This window comes from Capricornis sumatraensis, chromosome 17 (assembly GCF_032405125.1).
Source record: "Capricornis sumatraensis isolate serow.1 chromosome 17, serow.2, whole genome shotgun sequence".
Classification (NCBI taxonomy): domain Eukaryota; kingdom Metazoa; phylum Chordata; class Mammalia; order Artiodactyla; family Bovidae; genus Capricornis; species Capricornis sumatraensis.
In genome coordinates, this window is record NC_091085.1 from 74,072,052 (window position 1) to 74,088,066 (window position 16,015).

The 16,015-nt window shown below is 43.3% G+C and overlaps 1 protein-coding gene across 2 annotated transcripts in view; it reads right to left on the reverse strand.

Annotated features, from left to right (window-relative positions):
- Positions 1 to 372: 372 nt before the first annotated feature.
- The window catches only part of PITPNB (phosphatidylinositol transfer protein beta), a 63,855-nt gene continuing 48,212 nt past the window's right edge, over positions 373 to 16,015 (reverse strand). The window contains exons 9-12 of one of the 2 annotated variants that reach the window (XM_068989573.1): positions 8,704 to 8,814; positions 6,909 to 7,031; positions 3,534 to 3,619; positions 373 to 2,363 (exon numbers count right to left, since the gene is read on the reverse strand). In XM_068989573.1, the coding sequence (XP_068845674.1) occupies positions 3,572 to 3,619; positions 6,909 to 7,031; positions 8,704 to 8,814 (282 nt within the window). In that variant the 3' untranslated portion in view covers positions 373 to 2,363; positions 3,534 to 3,571. The remainder of the gene's footprint in view (positions 2,364 to 3,533; positions 3,620 to 6,908; positions 7,032 to 8,703; positions 8,815 to 16,015) is intronic. The other variant, XM_068989574.1, reaches the window with a different exon arrangement.

A 16,015-nucleotide genomic window follows, 5' to 3' on the forward strand; every position in this document is an offset into this window, starting at 1 on the left:
TTAAAAAATACTATGGGTTTAAAAAAAAAACAAAACCAATACTATGGGTTTTCCATAATTTTCCCCTTAAAAAATAATTTTTTAGACAACCTGAGAATAATATATAATCCTTTTTTACTGTTCAGCTTTTAGAGACAAAATTATTTAAGAAATCAAATGTACCAACTTGAGGTGGCATAGGCATGCCTCCAGAACAGAGGCTTGCAATAAAAACAAGAAAAAAGATGCTTCCCCAAAGCGACAGTGCTGCACACCGCAGAATTCCTGAAAAACAGCAGAGAGGCGGTTCACCGTGTTCTGAACCAGACGTGGCATCAGGCGAACCACCACTCAAGCACACAAGTGGCATTTTGTGATCAAATTTATTTTCTGTTTAAATTTCATTTACTTTGTTTTCCTGTAATTTACACAAGAGACTGCCAAGTAAACTAGAGACTTTACACTCACCACACATTCCCTCGAATCTCCACAGTTGTTAGAGAAACATTAAAGTCCATGCGCTGGGCCGTCATTTCCACGTGCGCCCAAGCTCCCAAACGATGCTACAGACGCCAGTTAGAGTTAAGTTCATTAAAAGGAGAAGGCGAGACTCTCCACTTCACCAGATTAGCAATAATCTTCCTGGCATCAGACACTTTGCAGACAATGATTATGCTCTTGACAAAACCCATCTTACAGCAGTGCCCAGAGAGTAGACGTCGGTTCTGATCCTGAGTACACAGAGGACACGTGTGATGTGGGGTCTGCAGCTGAGGGGACCAGGTGTTGCCACACAGGAGTGACCCTGGACAGCCATGTCCAGGCCACTCTGATCACTTCAGTGGGGACACAGGGCTTCCGCGGGAAACCAGGGAGCAGGGAGGGCGGGTTTGTCAGCGAATCAGATAACGAATGTGGCATGACCACGGGGCCTGGCGTGGGGCAGGGGGGGTGGGAGGTTAAAGAAGATGGCTGGGACCTGAAGGCTTCAACGACAACATTCTATTCGAGCGCCCAGGACTGGCAGGAGAACTAGACTTGGACAGAGAAAGATGATAAAAATCTCACCTAGCTATTGTTCTTTTCTTTAAAAAAAAAAAAAAGGAAAAGAGGAGGCCAGCAGCTTCTAGGCTGCGTTTTCCGGATGCGTGTTCAGGGTGTGTTCCAATGACGTCCCGGGAGAGCACAGCCCAGCGGGTGCAGCTGCGCTGGCCGCGGGCCGGGCCTCCTAACCGTGTGCAGACAGGCCTCGAACTGCCTCTGAATCTCTTCCTGTCTCATACGCAGCATCTCCCCCTCCAAGTATATATTTCAACCCGAAAAGAGCAAAACGTCATCACTATCTATGTTCTACCGTGTTAAATTGTGAGGAATCTAGATCATTTGCATAGTCTCCAAGCTGCAATTTCAGAAAACAGTCATTTTAGAAACAAGACTCCATGGAAGTGCTATACTTCCAGTTTTTCTTCCAGCCTACAATCCTATTAATTTCTTCATCAATTTCTGTCTTTGCATAACAGAAGCCTGAAAAATTATACAGTGTTCTTTTTTTTTTAATAAATCACAGACCGTCATTTTCATTTTTCCTAGACTTGATGTAGAAAAATACTTGAAATTTAAAATACAAAAATTCAATAAAAAATGGAATTTTTTTAAAAGGAGCTTTACCTCAGGGGCAAACAAGTAAAAACTGGCCTGTAACTCTCTTTACTAATAGATATTGTCCAATTTGGCTGTATGATAACGAAAATCCAGAAAAATGATTTTAAATACATTCAGAGTTTCATTCCAGATTCCTTGGAATACCAAAAGATTTTTAATAAACTTTCTTGTGGGATTCTGTTGATTATGGGACTAAAATTAAAATTTGTAAGAGACTGATTTAAAAGAACAAAAAAGTAATAAAAGGTTATATATATATATATGTATATGTGTGTATATATATATATATATCTTGGTCCACAACTTGCCATTTACGAAACATACCAGCTAGTATTACATTGCAGTCGATTCATCCATTAATGGCATTACTCTGATAATTATTAAAATCTGTCCCAGGTATATATACTGAAAATACTTTCTTTTGCGTTCTCGCTGCAGACAGGTACAGTACTTTGGAGAAATTGTACTAATCCCTTCAGTATGTTTGTATGTACATATATACACAAGTGTGTGTTCTGGGATCTGTAGCTCTACATGCGTTTTATATACAGCTACAGATTGACACACACCAATATATATACACACATAGTTGGGACCCGTGGCTCTGGGCACAGACCCACAAGCACACGTCTGGGAAACGTCAACACTGCAAGACATGGTCAGATTCTTCTTCATTCATCACTGGCTGCACTGGTTCCCCTTACTTGACCTTGATTACGTAACTGTAAGAAAAGCAAGAGACAGTGCAATGTGTTAAAATACAAAAACACACAAAGACACACAAAAAACATTAGACAACAGCTTGTCGCAAACATTCTCTAGGGAAAAAATCCTCAGTGTAGCAAGACTTCTGGCAGACAGTACACCCCAACTACTACATTTCTAACATTTAACCTCGATTCAGGTCTTACTAAGAGCATAATACTTTGTTTCATCAGAGGGAAAATAAGTTAGAAGCAGAAATAATGGCAGAAACTCAGGAAAACTTAATGAAAGTAACAATAAATTTTTAAAATCTTTTAAGTGAGCACTGAGTTTTAGGCAAAGGGCTTTTGGAGGAGCCCTCCACTCTGACTTGGTGCTGCTCTCCTTCAGGCCTGAGCACCACTTGCTCAGTAACTGAAAAGCAGGCAGCACTTGTCAGGGGGCCGCAGAGCAACAGCAGGTGAGAGGACTGCTCTGTCCTGTCATTTCCTCAACAGACACCACAGTTCAGCATTAACAAACAGCAACAGTATACTGCCTGTTTTTCTTTACCCATCCTGGTCTCAACATGTGGGCTAGATTCTGATGTTCTCTTTTCTCCCCTATAAGAAAATCTCTTATCTGGCATGTAAATGTGTATGAACAAAGTAACACCATACAAATATTTCACACTGGAAATGAAAACCAGTGCATTTACACATATTAAAGCTAAATGTAAAGATTCCTGAAGAGTCAACATGAAGGAAGGCTTCCTGGTATTCAGAAAAACATTTCAAATCCAATGGATTACTGAGACTGACCCTCATGGCATGGGATGAAGGATCTTTGATTTTAAATGCTTTTACATGTTTCCTTGCTAACCACAAAAGGTCCTAGTGAGAAACAGGTCAGTTAACTGGTTGTCGATGGGAAATGAGCTGCATGGTGAGTGAGTGTACTTGGCAGCTGGATTCTAACCTGCAGCACTAAGAAGTAACTTGGGATTACTAAATCCAACCTGCTCCACAGATGAAATTCTTATACAACAGTAACTTGTATTCACTGTCAGTGTCTGAAATATATTAAATTCTCTTAAATTCTAAAAATTAAACCACATTTAACACACTGTCTCTATTCAGCAAGTTAACTACCCATTACCAAAAAGGTTCTGGTGTTTAAGCATTCTTGTCACCCAGGTCTTCACTTACACAGTTTGGTATTGTCTCTGACCCTACAGGGGACTCATCTAGACATCAGCAGCCGACGTGCCTCGGACGGAACCCTTCTTACGCATCTAGATGTAAAATAAAATCGTGAGCTGCTGAAATCACAGGCTCTACAATGGGTTAGTAAGCAAAGGGAGAAAAAGACCTTGAAGAGATTGTGAAGTGATCGCTGCCTGTTTACAAGCAGATATCCACATCAAAAATGAAGTTCTGAGGCCATTCTAGTTACCTTGATCTAAAGAAAATCTTACAAAAGGCTTTTTCTTCTTACACAGCACAAAAAAACATGTTAATATCTATTCTCGGAAATAGGAAACAAAAGCCTGCAGACTGATGACGTGAAATTATCAAAGATCTCCAGGGTGAGCGAACTGCTCACCAACACAGTGTGAGAAAATGCCCTGATGGTCTGGTTCACTTTTTCACAGTCCTTGGACCAGAGAGGAAGCCGTGTGGTGTGGCCACCTCTGGCTTCTGAGACCAGTTCTTCACGGGAAGTTTATTAAAGGGCGGGAGGCGAAAGAAGAACAAGAGCGCACAGGGACAGTGAACAAACAAGAACACAAGGACGCATCAAAGGACAGACGCTCACCCCAGCCTACAGACGACTCGATGAGAAAATCAAGGAAAGGATGGACAGGAAAGGAGCACACGCAATAAGCACATTTCTGAAGCTCAACCCCTCCCACCACCCTCCCCTGAAGGGCCAGGAAGAACAAGCCTAAGGCTGCCCTAAGTATTTCTTCAGCTGCTGGGCCTAATCTCAGTGTTTCTCTGTGGGATGACAAGCACGGGCATTCCTCTCATGCCTGACCTCTCGAGATGCTATGCCTTCTCTCCAGGGCCAAAACCCATTTGAAAGAAATCCAACTCTTAAAATATTTGAGAATTAAGAAAAGAATTACAACACATCAAATTCTACCATCAGGTGTCAGGGAAACAAGACCTCAAAGAAAGGGGAAATGCCTCCGTAGTGAAGAGGACGTGGAAATGTTAAGCACTCTGGGTAGGCACTCTGGCCTGCAGGCATGCTGCTGCCCGGACTGAGAAGATGCCCGCAAACCAACCGTCAGGACTCAGAGCAGCAGCGACGTGATGCGGAATAAAGCTGTCCCTGGTGACCTAGAGCGAAATAACCTATGTGGGATTTAACGTTAAGATGACTAGCACTTCACCCTGAAATCTCACTTGAAGTATTTTTGAAATGCTTCAACAAAGAAACTGCCATGGACTCCCAACCCTGAACCAAAGACAGATTACTACCCACTTTATGAGGGAATTTGTCAGTTTAGGCCACATGGGTACAATCATGATGCTTTCTGATAAGCTGGGTTTCTGTGTGACTGACTACCTATCTTACACCTTCAAGTGCAATTCCCAACACGCGAGTGACAGGTGTGCCTGGAGACGCAGCTGGGCCTGCAGGTCTGCCACAGGTGGGAGACAGTCACCACCTCCTGCCGGCACTGCGCTTGGGTGTCTGAGACTGAAGTGCTCACAGGGAAGCGAGCACACCCCGGGGAAGAGGTGGCCTCAGTCGTCTGCCCGAGGGCTCCGCCCACTACCCTTTGGCCATCACCACTCTTCCTCGTGCTACGAGTGGGGCCTCAGCACAGAAATCAAAAGAAAGCCTCCTTCCTGAGAGTTCAAACCAGTACAAGAAGTCCATTTTCGGTTTTCTAACTGGTGCTGGCAAATCCCTTTTTGGAGATGCCAAGGCTGTACCGTAAGCTTACTAAGGATGAGGGTGTAACCCTGGTCTTTCTCTTCTGTGTTCAGCTGACACCCGTGGCTCGCAGGGGCTGGAGGCAGAGCTGGTGGCTCTCTGGAGCCTGCAGCACCCGGAAGGAGTGGAACCAGGCAAGGCGGGCGAAAGGGGCCGAGACGGTGCGGTGGTGAGGGGCGCTGCTCAGAGAAGGGCGTCTGACTCGAGAGAAACAGCGCGGCAGCTGTGGAACAGAGGCATCGCAGGGAAGACAGCAAGCACCCATGACTTACTCTTGCCTGCTTAAACATCCTGCCTGGGGCCAGCCTAAACACACGGGCAAGGGACGGTCTTCTGTACCAGCCAGCCTATCAGCCCGCTCCCAAGACCCAGAACTCAGAGCCGTGCCGTGTGAGGAACTGAGGCTGGCGAGGCCTCTACTGGCTGGCCTGCGAACCAAACCCTGATTTATGTTGCTACTACGGGGGAAACGTTCCAAATTTCAGAAACTGAACTTAAAAACTTTTGGAACAAAATCCATTCATAAGCTGGAGGCTGCTTAAAGTTTACTTTACATATAAGATAAGGTTAAAACATTTTATTGCCTTATAGAGAAAATATGTGCTGGTCCTCTCAGAAGGTTTGTCTAAAGCTAATCAGAAGCAGATCTGCTATAATCACCAAAAGTAAGCAATTTTAAACACAGATTCTTTACAATGCTACGTGCCAGGCAAATAGATTTCCTCCTGTGCCCAAGAGCCTGATGTGCTGCCGGTCTCCTGCGATTAAACGGAGCTCCTGCCTCACACACCGGCACTCGTCAAATACTCCCTCTCCTGCCTGAGGGGCTTCCCAAACCGGGGCTGCTGGCAGCACTCTGGATGACTGCACGGAAACCACGAGCCTTCGCTGGACATTCCTCGCGTTCGTCTTCCCCGCAGGGCCTTACTTTCAACTGAGAAGAAGCGCAGCCCAGAGCAAAAGCAAAACCAGACACAGGCAAGAGTGAGGGGGGTGGAGAACCATCCGCTCTGGGAGAAAGGGGGTGCTCGCGAGCTGCGGGGCTGGCTCACAGGTGCGGGGAGGAGCTGGGGTGGGCTGTACTTTCTGAGATGCGGCCCGCAGGCCTCTAGTCCAGGGATCACCTGGATTTCTGCCCCAAGCTTGTAAGAAATAAGGAGTCACTACTGGCTGTGGGAGGGAGGAGGCTTCTGGAGTCCATGACAGCACCACTAGCTTTCTTGGGTACAGAAGAGGGAACTAGGACTTACTGTGCTAACGTTAATAGCCTATTGTGATAATAAAATGACAGAGGCAACTTGGCCTAAGTTAAGTGAATGCCTAAAAGGACTGTGAACCAGGCACCAGCACAGAGAACCAACACGTGCAAGAGAATACAAAACCACTGGACATTTTATGGGTAACAAATTCTAGATCAACAGAGTTCTAGGCTACTTGCATAAAGATGCTCAACAAAAGAGAAATCAGAATAGAAGGATATTAGTGTCTAAGAAACCAGAGTTTAACAAGGATACAGACAGCAAGAAATGGCTTTCAATAACACTTTCCCTAATTTTACATCTAAACTTATTAAGCACGGACACAGTTTTAGAAAAGGGAAATCAGAGAATTTCCACAGAATGAAGCCTTACTGTTTCTAGTTCTTTCTGAGTTTCGTCTTCCATTCTCCTAATGTCTTCCATTGTCAGATCAATCCACTTGTCAATCCAACAAAAAAGCTGGCGATGAAAGTTTGTAAATATCCTTTTTTCTTGCTTTTAAAACAAAAGAAAAGTATCATAAGATGGCAAAACTCTAACATTAAAAACATTTTTTGTTTTATATGCCCCAGTTAACCCATGAAATGACACATTCTTGGCTTGAAAAGACCACTGTTTCAAGTAGTGAAAATCTTAATTCCATCCCATTAACATTTTGTAAAGCAAAATAAAAACAAAAATCTCCCTGAGAAATGTGAAAGGATTCTTCTTGCAAAGGCAGAATGATTTGTCAGAAAGTGAAAAAAACGTGGTGGACGAGTTCAGATCCAACACGAGCTCCTGTCAGACCCAACTTATTTTTACATTTTTCTAATGTCAATGACCTAAGGTCAATTTGACTTCTGCTACAGAACCACACATTGTCATTTTCCCCTGCAATTCAAAGAAATACTGTGAGGCAGAATACAACATGTACTGAAAGAAGAGTCTTGGGTTCTTCAGAATAAGATGTTTTATTAACTTAAGAATTACTACATACTCTCCATTAATTTTCCTGCTCTAGTATTACTATTAATAGGTATATATATGTATGTGTGTGTGTGTGTGTGTGTGTATACATAAAATTAGTGACTTTAACGTATGTAATTCGTGGCTTTCACTGCTGGATTATTTAAGTTTTACTACACTTCCCAAAGAGAGAAAAGTGCAATGAACAGTGAGTACTTTAATACTTCTGGACAATCTTCAACTTAAAATTTTTTTTCCATGAACAGAAGGGACCTCATCAATTATATGTGTAACTTCTTTATCAGAACTGGATTGTTAACCAATTATTCTGATCCAAGAGGAAGAAAGAGAGCCAGTATTTAGAATGCCTACTGTGACCAACTGCAAGCAGGCTTAGGAATAATAAGTTTCCAGCACTTTAAGATCCTTAAAAGAAAAAAAAAAAGTTACAGCAGTTACAGTTTAAAAGTAGAAGTTATGGTGAAACTCAGATACAACTAGTTGTCGGAAGTTCCAAGATAACACAGGGGCTTCTAAATAATGACAATGGAGACAATTCACAGACATCTATGAATTATTCACCCTACAGGAAAATTAAATACCAAAGAAACTTTCATATTCCTTACAAAATTATAATCACAAGTATCTGTGCAACTGCAATTCTCCCCTGTCTAGATCAAAACACTTGTGTTACTATCTCTTGAATGAAGACGACATAAGAAAGAGGTAATGAGAACCGGGATCCTCAGATCATGTCACCACAGGTTCGGTGTAACCATTCTCAGTGAGGACCTCCGAGGAGGACATCCCACCACAAGGTGCTAAGTTCAGAGAGAGCACTGTCCGGAGAGACCTGCGGGGAGGCCGCAGGCCCAGCAGGAAGAGAGGAGCCTCAGCAGCAAGGCCTGGCCTCTCCCCTCCAGCCAGGGCCGGGACCCAGCTTCCCTTGGGCTCCCCACAGAAAAGCTGGGCAAACCATCAGGAAAGCACTTGGCTCAAAAAGAATGCTTTGCTCTTCCCCAGAGAAAGCCCCTTAAAACCTCCACTGGTATCTGATTTTGCTGTTTGTAGGGAGAAAAAGGAGGGCAGCGAGGCATTATACTGGGACAAGAATTTCACCCAAATGAGAAGGAAAAGGTGGTGAGAGAGACAACACCCCACTAACGGCTACCTCCAGTCTTAACCCACGCTTAGTCACTGCGTTTGGGACAGGCTTTACCTTCTGGATGAAGTTTTCTACCTTGCTCTGCAGGCCCCACCACTTGAATTTGATGGTCACCAGCTTATAGGCACACATCTGAGGACAGTCAGGGTTGTTTGCCAGCTCCTTCTGGATGAGGAAAATAAAAAATGGGAAATCGTGACTTGAATATTTAAGTCTTGATTAAAACTGACTGCTGTGTAACAACATCACAGACATCTATGAAGAAAATCACATCGTATGTGTTTAATTCGGGTACCTGGGAATCTGAAATCATTTTAGCAAAAGCAGCAGCATTCCCTTGCTGCCGACCCTCCTTCCACAGAGCAGGCTACTTCCTAGTTCTACAATTTAATAGGCACAGCGCTCTGCCTCAAATCACACTATTTGGATTTCACATTAAGTACCAAATTCTATTCACATCGTGTCAACAGCATGCCTTTAATATGTGGAGGTTTTCATAACGCCATTATCGCACTCCCACCGTGGATGTGCTGGGGCCTCATCCATTTAACTGGGCCTCAGTAAGAACACCATGAGGAAGCTTGTCTTTTAGCTCTGGCAAGCACAGGGGCCCTGCTGTTAATTGAGGTATTTTCCAACCAAATGAGGGGACTTGAAAAGGTATGTAGTAGCAAAAATCATCTATTATTACCAAGTATTTGGAAGCAAATTCCAGAAATCAGGACTTTGATTTCCACAAGTAATTATATCTCATAGTTTAAATGTAGTTGAGAGTTAGGGTAAAAAAGGGAAAATAATGGGGCGGGGGGGGAAGCAAGGGAGAAAGGGAGAACTATCTGGATTGGAAAAACAAAATGTTTATAATTTACTTTCATAAGAAAACAAAAAAGCAATTAGAATTTGGATTCTCAAAACACGTTACTCTAGGTCTAAGAGTATGAAAACTTACTCTGGATTTTTAGGTTCAGAAATAAGATAAAAAACTGGAGTGGAGAGGAGGAGTGCGAGGAGGCAGAAAAGGAGGGAACAAACAAACAAACACGACGAAGCGTCAACAAGTGGCAAATCTAGGTGGAGGCGTTTACAGTTCTCTGCTTTGGGTTTCTTGACTGCTTTTGAAATTTTTCATTATAAAAATTGGTGGGGGGTGGGCGCTGCAACCCACAGTACTGCTGCTGATCTCTGTGGTACAACTCAGCGCAGGCGGCTGTCCTGGCACAATGCACGAGGTTTACTTGGGGAAGAGGGGTGAGCTGGGGGAGTGTGTGAACCAGCTCACCGCACACTTCAGTGTCCTCACCATGGACCCACTGCATCACGGGGCTCTCCCACAGGGGCTAGTGCAGGAGACGGACTGCCTGCCTGCTGGAGCAGAGAGCCTGGGAGGGGCCCACAGCAGTGAGCAAAGGCAGCCGCGGGCCCGCGCCTGGAGCTCCCAGTCCAGCCCAGAAGGTAGGTCGGGCTCAAAGATTCCCAGGTGGCAGAGGTGGGGACCGCTGGCAGCAGCGGGGAGGGAAAGGGCTGCCCTGCAAACTCCCGGCTCAGTCCTGGTGTACTTCCAAGAGCAGAGCCGTATCTCAGGACTGTCGTCAGGTCTAAATAAGGCAGGGTATGTGTGCTCCGTGCTTAGCTGGTGGGACTCAGCTGAGCATGCATTAGTTCTCTTTCTCCTTTATTCTTACATAGAGCTCAAAGAGCAACTTGAATATGGAAAACAGCTTTTCAAGAAAGTTTCCCAAAAGAGTAGAAAGTTATAGGGGCCCTTTCTACAAAAACTAAATTACAGAGTGAGAAGGTAGCACGCCTTTTACAAGGGTCCTCCCCTTCTCCCTCACTGCTCTCGGTGTCACCCAGCACTCAAGGCACCTCGGCACTGGCTGCAGCCACACCAGGAGCCGCTGCCACTTGCTGCCACCTTCCACTCACACGCTCGCCCCACCGGCAGCAACTTTGCTGTGTGTGAGCAAGTATTGTTTCCAGCCAGCCACAGGTACATACAGTTGTTAAATGATGAATTTCTGGGTCTTATTCTAAAGCCTCAAGATTATTCTTCATTTATGCAATCATAGCAACCAGGCCACATTTCACTCCCCCCACCTTCCCCTTCAAACCCTCACTAATGTTCCAGTTTGAAGTGAATTCTATGATACATGAAAAAGATTTTACTTTGGTATTATTAATAGGACTCAAAATTTGTGTAGAGTCCTGCATGACTGATCATCTTTCTTCAGCAAACGTCTTCGGTAACAACATTCCACCTTCTGAATGATGACCTGGTACCTGGATTAAATCCGTGAGGCAGCACCACAAGCATCTAAATACAAACATTAAGCACAGCAAACTGTCCTTTCGTCGGTGAGTTCTGTATCAACAGAGGAACCTGACTAGCTTATAGCTCTATTTTTCCAATTTCCTTCCCATAAAACAGAGTACAATGTTAACATTCAGCATGGATGGGTACACACACACACACCCTTAATTTGTAAACAAGTTTAATTCAGCAAGTATTAATTGGGCATCATTTACAACCCAATCTGTGCTAGGTGTTATCAGAGGACACACATGGCTGTTAGACAGGAAAGTAACTATGTATAAAAACAATGATGAAACCACTACCCTCGGTACCAACAAACTCTACCAGAAGGGACACCTACTGTGGATGCTGCGGCCTTGGACTCCCATCTCTGAGCTGCAGGCCCTGCACTTAATTAAGCTGGGCGCTGGGGTCTACAAGTCACTCCACAGCCTTCCCCAGCGGGCAGTGAGCTTCTCAGGGCCCAGCCTCGTTGAAATGTCAATGACACGGCTGGTCGTTTACAGATCATTTTTTCAATAAGCAATGAGCCAGTGTGGAGGTGCACTCTAATCCAATGACGGTCAGTGACAATGCTCACATGAAATACATTGGGGTGTACACAAAATAAGGTATTTAACACAGTGAGGTACACCTGCCAAACAGCAGTGCTAGACTAGGAGTAAGGGGCTTGGGTTGCAAAATAACCTATGTAACGTAGTCAGGGTTCGTTCCCTCCCCCGGCCAGTAGAAGGGAACGATGGGCTCCACTTGACCTATTTATCCCCCACTGACGTGCCACTGAAAGCCGGGTTGTGAGCTGGGTGTGAGGGGTGGGGCTGGCCCAGGGCTGCAGGGGCTAGGCTCATGTCCCTGACGTCCAATGGCTCGTCTTAAAACTGGCTATAGTTTTGCATTTTATTCTGTAATATGCCCAGGCTTAACAAAATATCCCCCTGCCCACCAACTCTGGCTGAAACGTCCTCTCGGGGGAGAACCTCTGATAAACCACTGATTAGCCCTAAGACACCTTCCAGGAATGGAACATTCCAAGGTCCCTATTAATTATGGGCTACTGAGAGCTTCGTTCTCAAACTCCACGTCACGCTACTGAGAGCTTCGTTCTCCAAACTCCACGTCGATGGACAGCCTGTGCTAAGTGAGAACCTTGGGTGTTTCTAGAACACCAGCTCTTCAGAATCCACCCACCCCTCCCCCCCATTTTAGAAAAACCGCGGGATGAAGCATGGTTCTAATTAAAGAGTAAGCTAAGTTTAATACACACATGCCTACACCAAGCCGGGCCTCCAAGAACAGAGCACACACATGTGACTCCAACAATCACCCGAGTTTGCTTCTCACATCTTCCTAGTGACTTTGGCAGGCTGCTCAAGCCAATTAAAACGACTACTGGTAATTGATGAAATCTACTGGTCTACAGAATTTAGTTTGGAAACTGTAAGTGATAGGACAAAAAGGAACCAGTTCTCTGAGCTCTCTTCCATGGATGTAAAATGTATAGTCAATCTGCTTTTGGTTTTCTATCCAATTATTAAAAAAAAAAGTTCAGGGAAGAATATGGAAATCAATTAAAAAATAAACAAGTAAACAAACAGCCTGCTGTCTTTATTTCTTGGTCTAATTCTCCATAATATCAACAAGAAAGGGGGAGGCACCGAGGTGACATATAGAAACATAATCTTAAAGAGCCTTGGAGAAAGACGAGAACACAGAAGTTATATATTTTCAGTTATTATTAACACTGTATTATTATTATTATATTACATTATTAACATCTGTCATATCTGAGATCTCATCCAATCTAAAGATGACTTTTGCAATTCACCTCTTTATCTGTGCTATGGTCTTAAAACTAGTGACAAAATAAAGAAAATAAGAAAAGTCTCTATTACTTAATGACAGACAATAATGAACTTGACTATAAGTGGTTAAAAAAAGAATTCTTTTGGCATAATCTTTCTGGGGCAAAGCGGGTGGGGTGGGGGGGCGTCCTGACACTAAGTAATTAAAAAGTCTTAAAGCTGCTTTTATCTTATATAGATGATGTATACACTTCAACCTGATAATTCTACGTTCAGTAATGTATCACAATTCATCAGGTAAGAAAATAACAACACTGCAGATATGTTTACAATAGCATAAGCCTGGACTTAGTAAATGCCATACCCACTGAAACAGCTGGTGAAATACCTCACAGGTCTTCCAAACAATGGGCTGTTACATGAAGGAGTACAAAGCATAACACGAGTATAAGTAGGTATCTGTGTATAGCATAAACATCTATAACAAAATTAACTATGTGAATTAGGGAATATAACAAATAGCAATGATTGAATGGTGAGGCTACAACTGACTTTTTTCAAAACTTCATAAATATGTATCATTTTCTAATCAGGGAAAAAAACCAATACACTTAAAAAGTAAGACTCTAAAATAAAAGTTTTTGCTGTCAGCTGAGTATTTTAGGACAACAATTTACTTTGCCTTAAATTATTAGTATCTGGGATCTATTTTAAATCTTCATTCATCTTTGATTACAACAATAAATGTTTTTCTGCCTATTTTTGATGGTTCATAAATCAAAGCTAAAAGTTGAATTAAGATCTTTAATATATAACTTTGGTCCAGTCCATATTTAATTTTTCCTCATCTTAAACTTCTAAAGCAAAAATGGAGTATAAACGTAGAGTAAAATATTATCAACTCTTCAGAGTTACCAGAAGTATTCTTATGAAAAAATATGTAACCTTTAAATGGTAATCTAAATGGGACAAAATATTTGTGACCCCCATATTCTGAGCAGTGTTCCAGAATCTAGACAACCCGAAGGAGTTTTGGCTGGTCTGCCCAGCCTTCAGGAGACTCACGTGATGCTGGCCAAGGGCAGAGTCTGCTCTCTGGCCTTCAATAATACAAATGTTTTCTGATTCTTTCCTCTTCCACCAGTTGGAAAAAAAAAAAAATCCCCTAACAAATAAAGCCACAATCTAAATGTGGATCATTCACAGCTAATTCCAATCCAGCCCAACCCTAACACTTCCTAACCTAATATAGGAGTAAATAAAATTATTTAACTTGTATTTAATGAAAATACAAGTTTTATACAGATTACGGCATGAAAATTAAAAAGAGCAACTGAAAATAAAAGGTAAAGGATGGTGGGTTATCAAAATATAAGAATCAGAAGTTCTATAAAAAATAAAGTCATGGGCTAACAGAAGAACCCCAAATCACTCATCTCCACATGATTTAAGTTTCAGCTGTAGTACTAGCTAGTTGTGAAATGTTTCCAAAATTGTATTTAAATAGTTTGTGTATTCACTGAATTCCTTACATTTCACGTTTCTAACTATAAACAAAACCCCTAAACTCAAATCATGTTTTTAATTTAACGACACATATTAGGTTACTCTGAGGTATGTGGACAAGGCCTAAGGGAGAGTAATGTATACTGAAGCCACACAACGTAATTAAACAAAACGTAGCGTGTTTAACCGGGCTGGTGAGCAATCAGCCCATGCGCTCCACAAGAACTGGTTTCCTGGATCTGTGACAAACACACACAAATGTGAAAGGGGGGTGGGGAAGCCCCAAAGGCATTCTGCAGAATCATTTTCTGAAAGCGTGCCCTCAATGTCACCCTACACGTCAACTGCACATATACTCTTTCCTATTTAAAATGTGTCGGGATAAAGACAGAACAGATATATGCTACATGTTACCAGTTAACATTTTGCAAGGACACAGCAGTTTCTATAAGGCTCACACCCCCTTCATATTTTAATTTTTCAATTTTAGACAATTTGAATGCTCAATTTCAGCTGCTGATTTCGTAAGGTTAAGTTTCCAGCCCAGATTTCACTAAAGAAATGTTATGAATAAATGCACTGCTGGGGCCGCTGCCAGTGCACCCATCAGTAAACATCAATAGAAGATCACACGACGTGTGTCAAGCATGTGTGCCGAAATCTCAAGTAGAGCCCGATTCTACCATTCCCAGCCATTCCCTCAATCTGTTCCGATTTTGGTAGCCATGTGGACAGGCCAACACTGGACATTACATTCTCTGCAAGTACATGGCGAGTCTAACACTGATGTTTACTTAAGATGGCTAACCTGAATTCGGTGGATACTAAGTGTCTATGTTGAGCAGACAGACCCCTGTGCTCGGCACTGCACCTATCAAGTGCACTGGACACAGGGCCTACAGGCTGAGAGTCTGGAGGGTGGGGACGAAGGTGGGGACGAAGTGGGTGGGCTAAGGGAGGGAGTGTGAACCTGTGAACTGTGTCCCTGACACGGGACACACCAAGGGCCATGAGCAGGGCATCGATATTGACACTCGGAAGGTTTCAGAGTCAGGAGATTCTTATATGGTTGGGCAAAGGCTGTCAGATGGAAGAAGTAAACGTGGGATCAAGTTCAAAAGATTAAACTAACCCAGGGTTAAACTTACATAGTAAGTTTCACAATAATAAAGACAGCAAAGCTTATTGCCTGGGAGAGAATGATTGGTCACACTTTCCATGTCTCCACACTTAATATTTTTGTAGCTCACACCCATTTTACTAATCAGAACTCTGACATATACTTCATGCTTGTGTCCAATTACTCCAGGAGTGACACCAAGTACAAGTGAAATCACAAGTTCACCCTTCAAGTGAAACGCAAGAAGTTTCTGTCCCTGACAGTGTCAGGAAGACACAAGAGGCCCACCTTGTCAACGTACTCCACGCACCCGAGCGGGACACCCCATCCGTCCACACCCAGTTCTCTGGCTCTGTCCAAGAACAGAGGCATTCAAGGGCCCAAAATAAGGCTGGAACTAATCATGTGCTGCTCCTGGGGAGCTCAGCTTCTGGAAGAGACAGAATGGCTCTTCTGGTATCCTCTTAGGAGTTGCATAATTAATACAGACTAAGGGTAAAACTATGCCAAACCCTTTGACTGTGTGGATCACAATAAACTGTGGAAAATTCTGAAAGACATGGGAATACCAGACCACCTGACCTGCCTCTTGAGAAACCTGTATGCAGGTCAGGAAGCAACAGT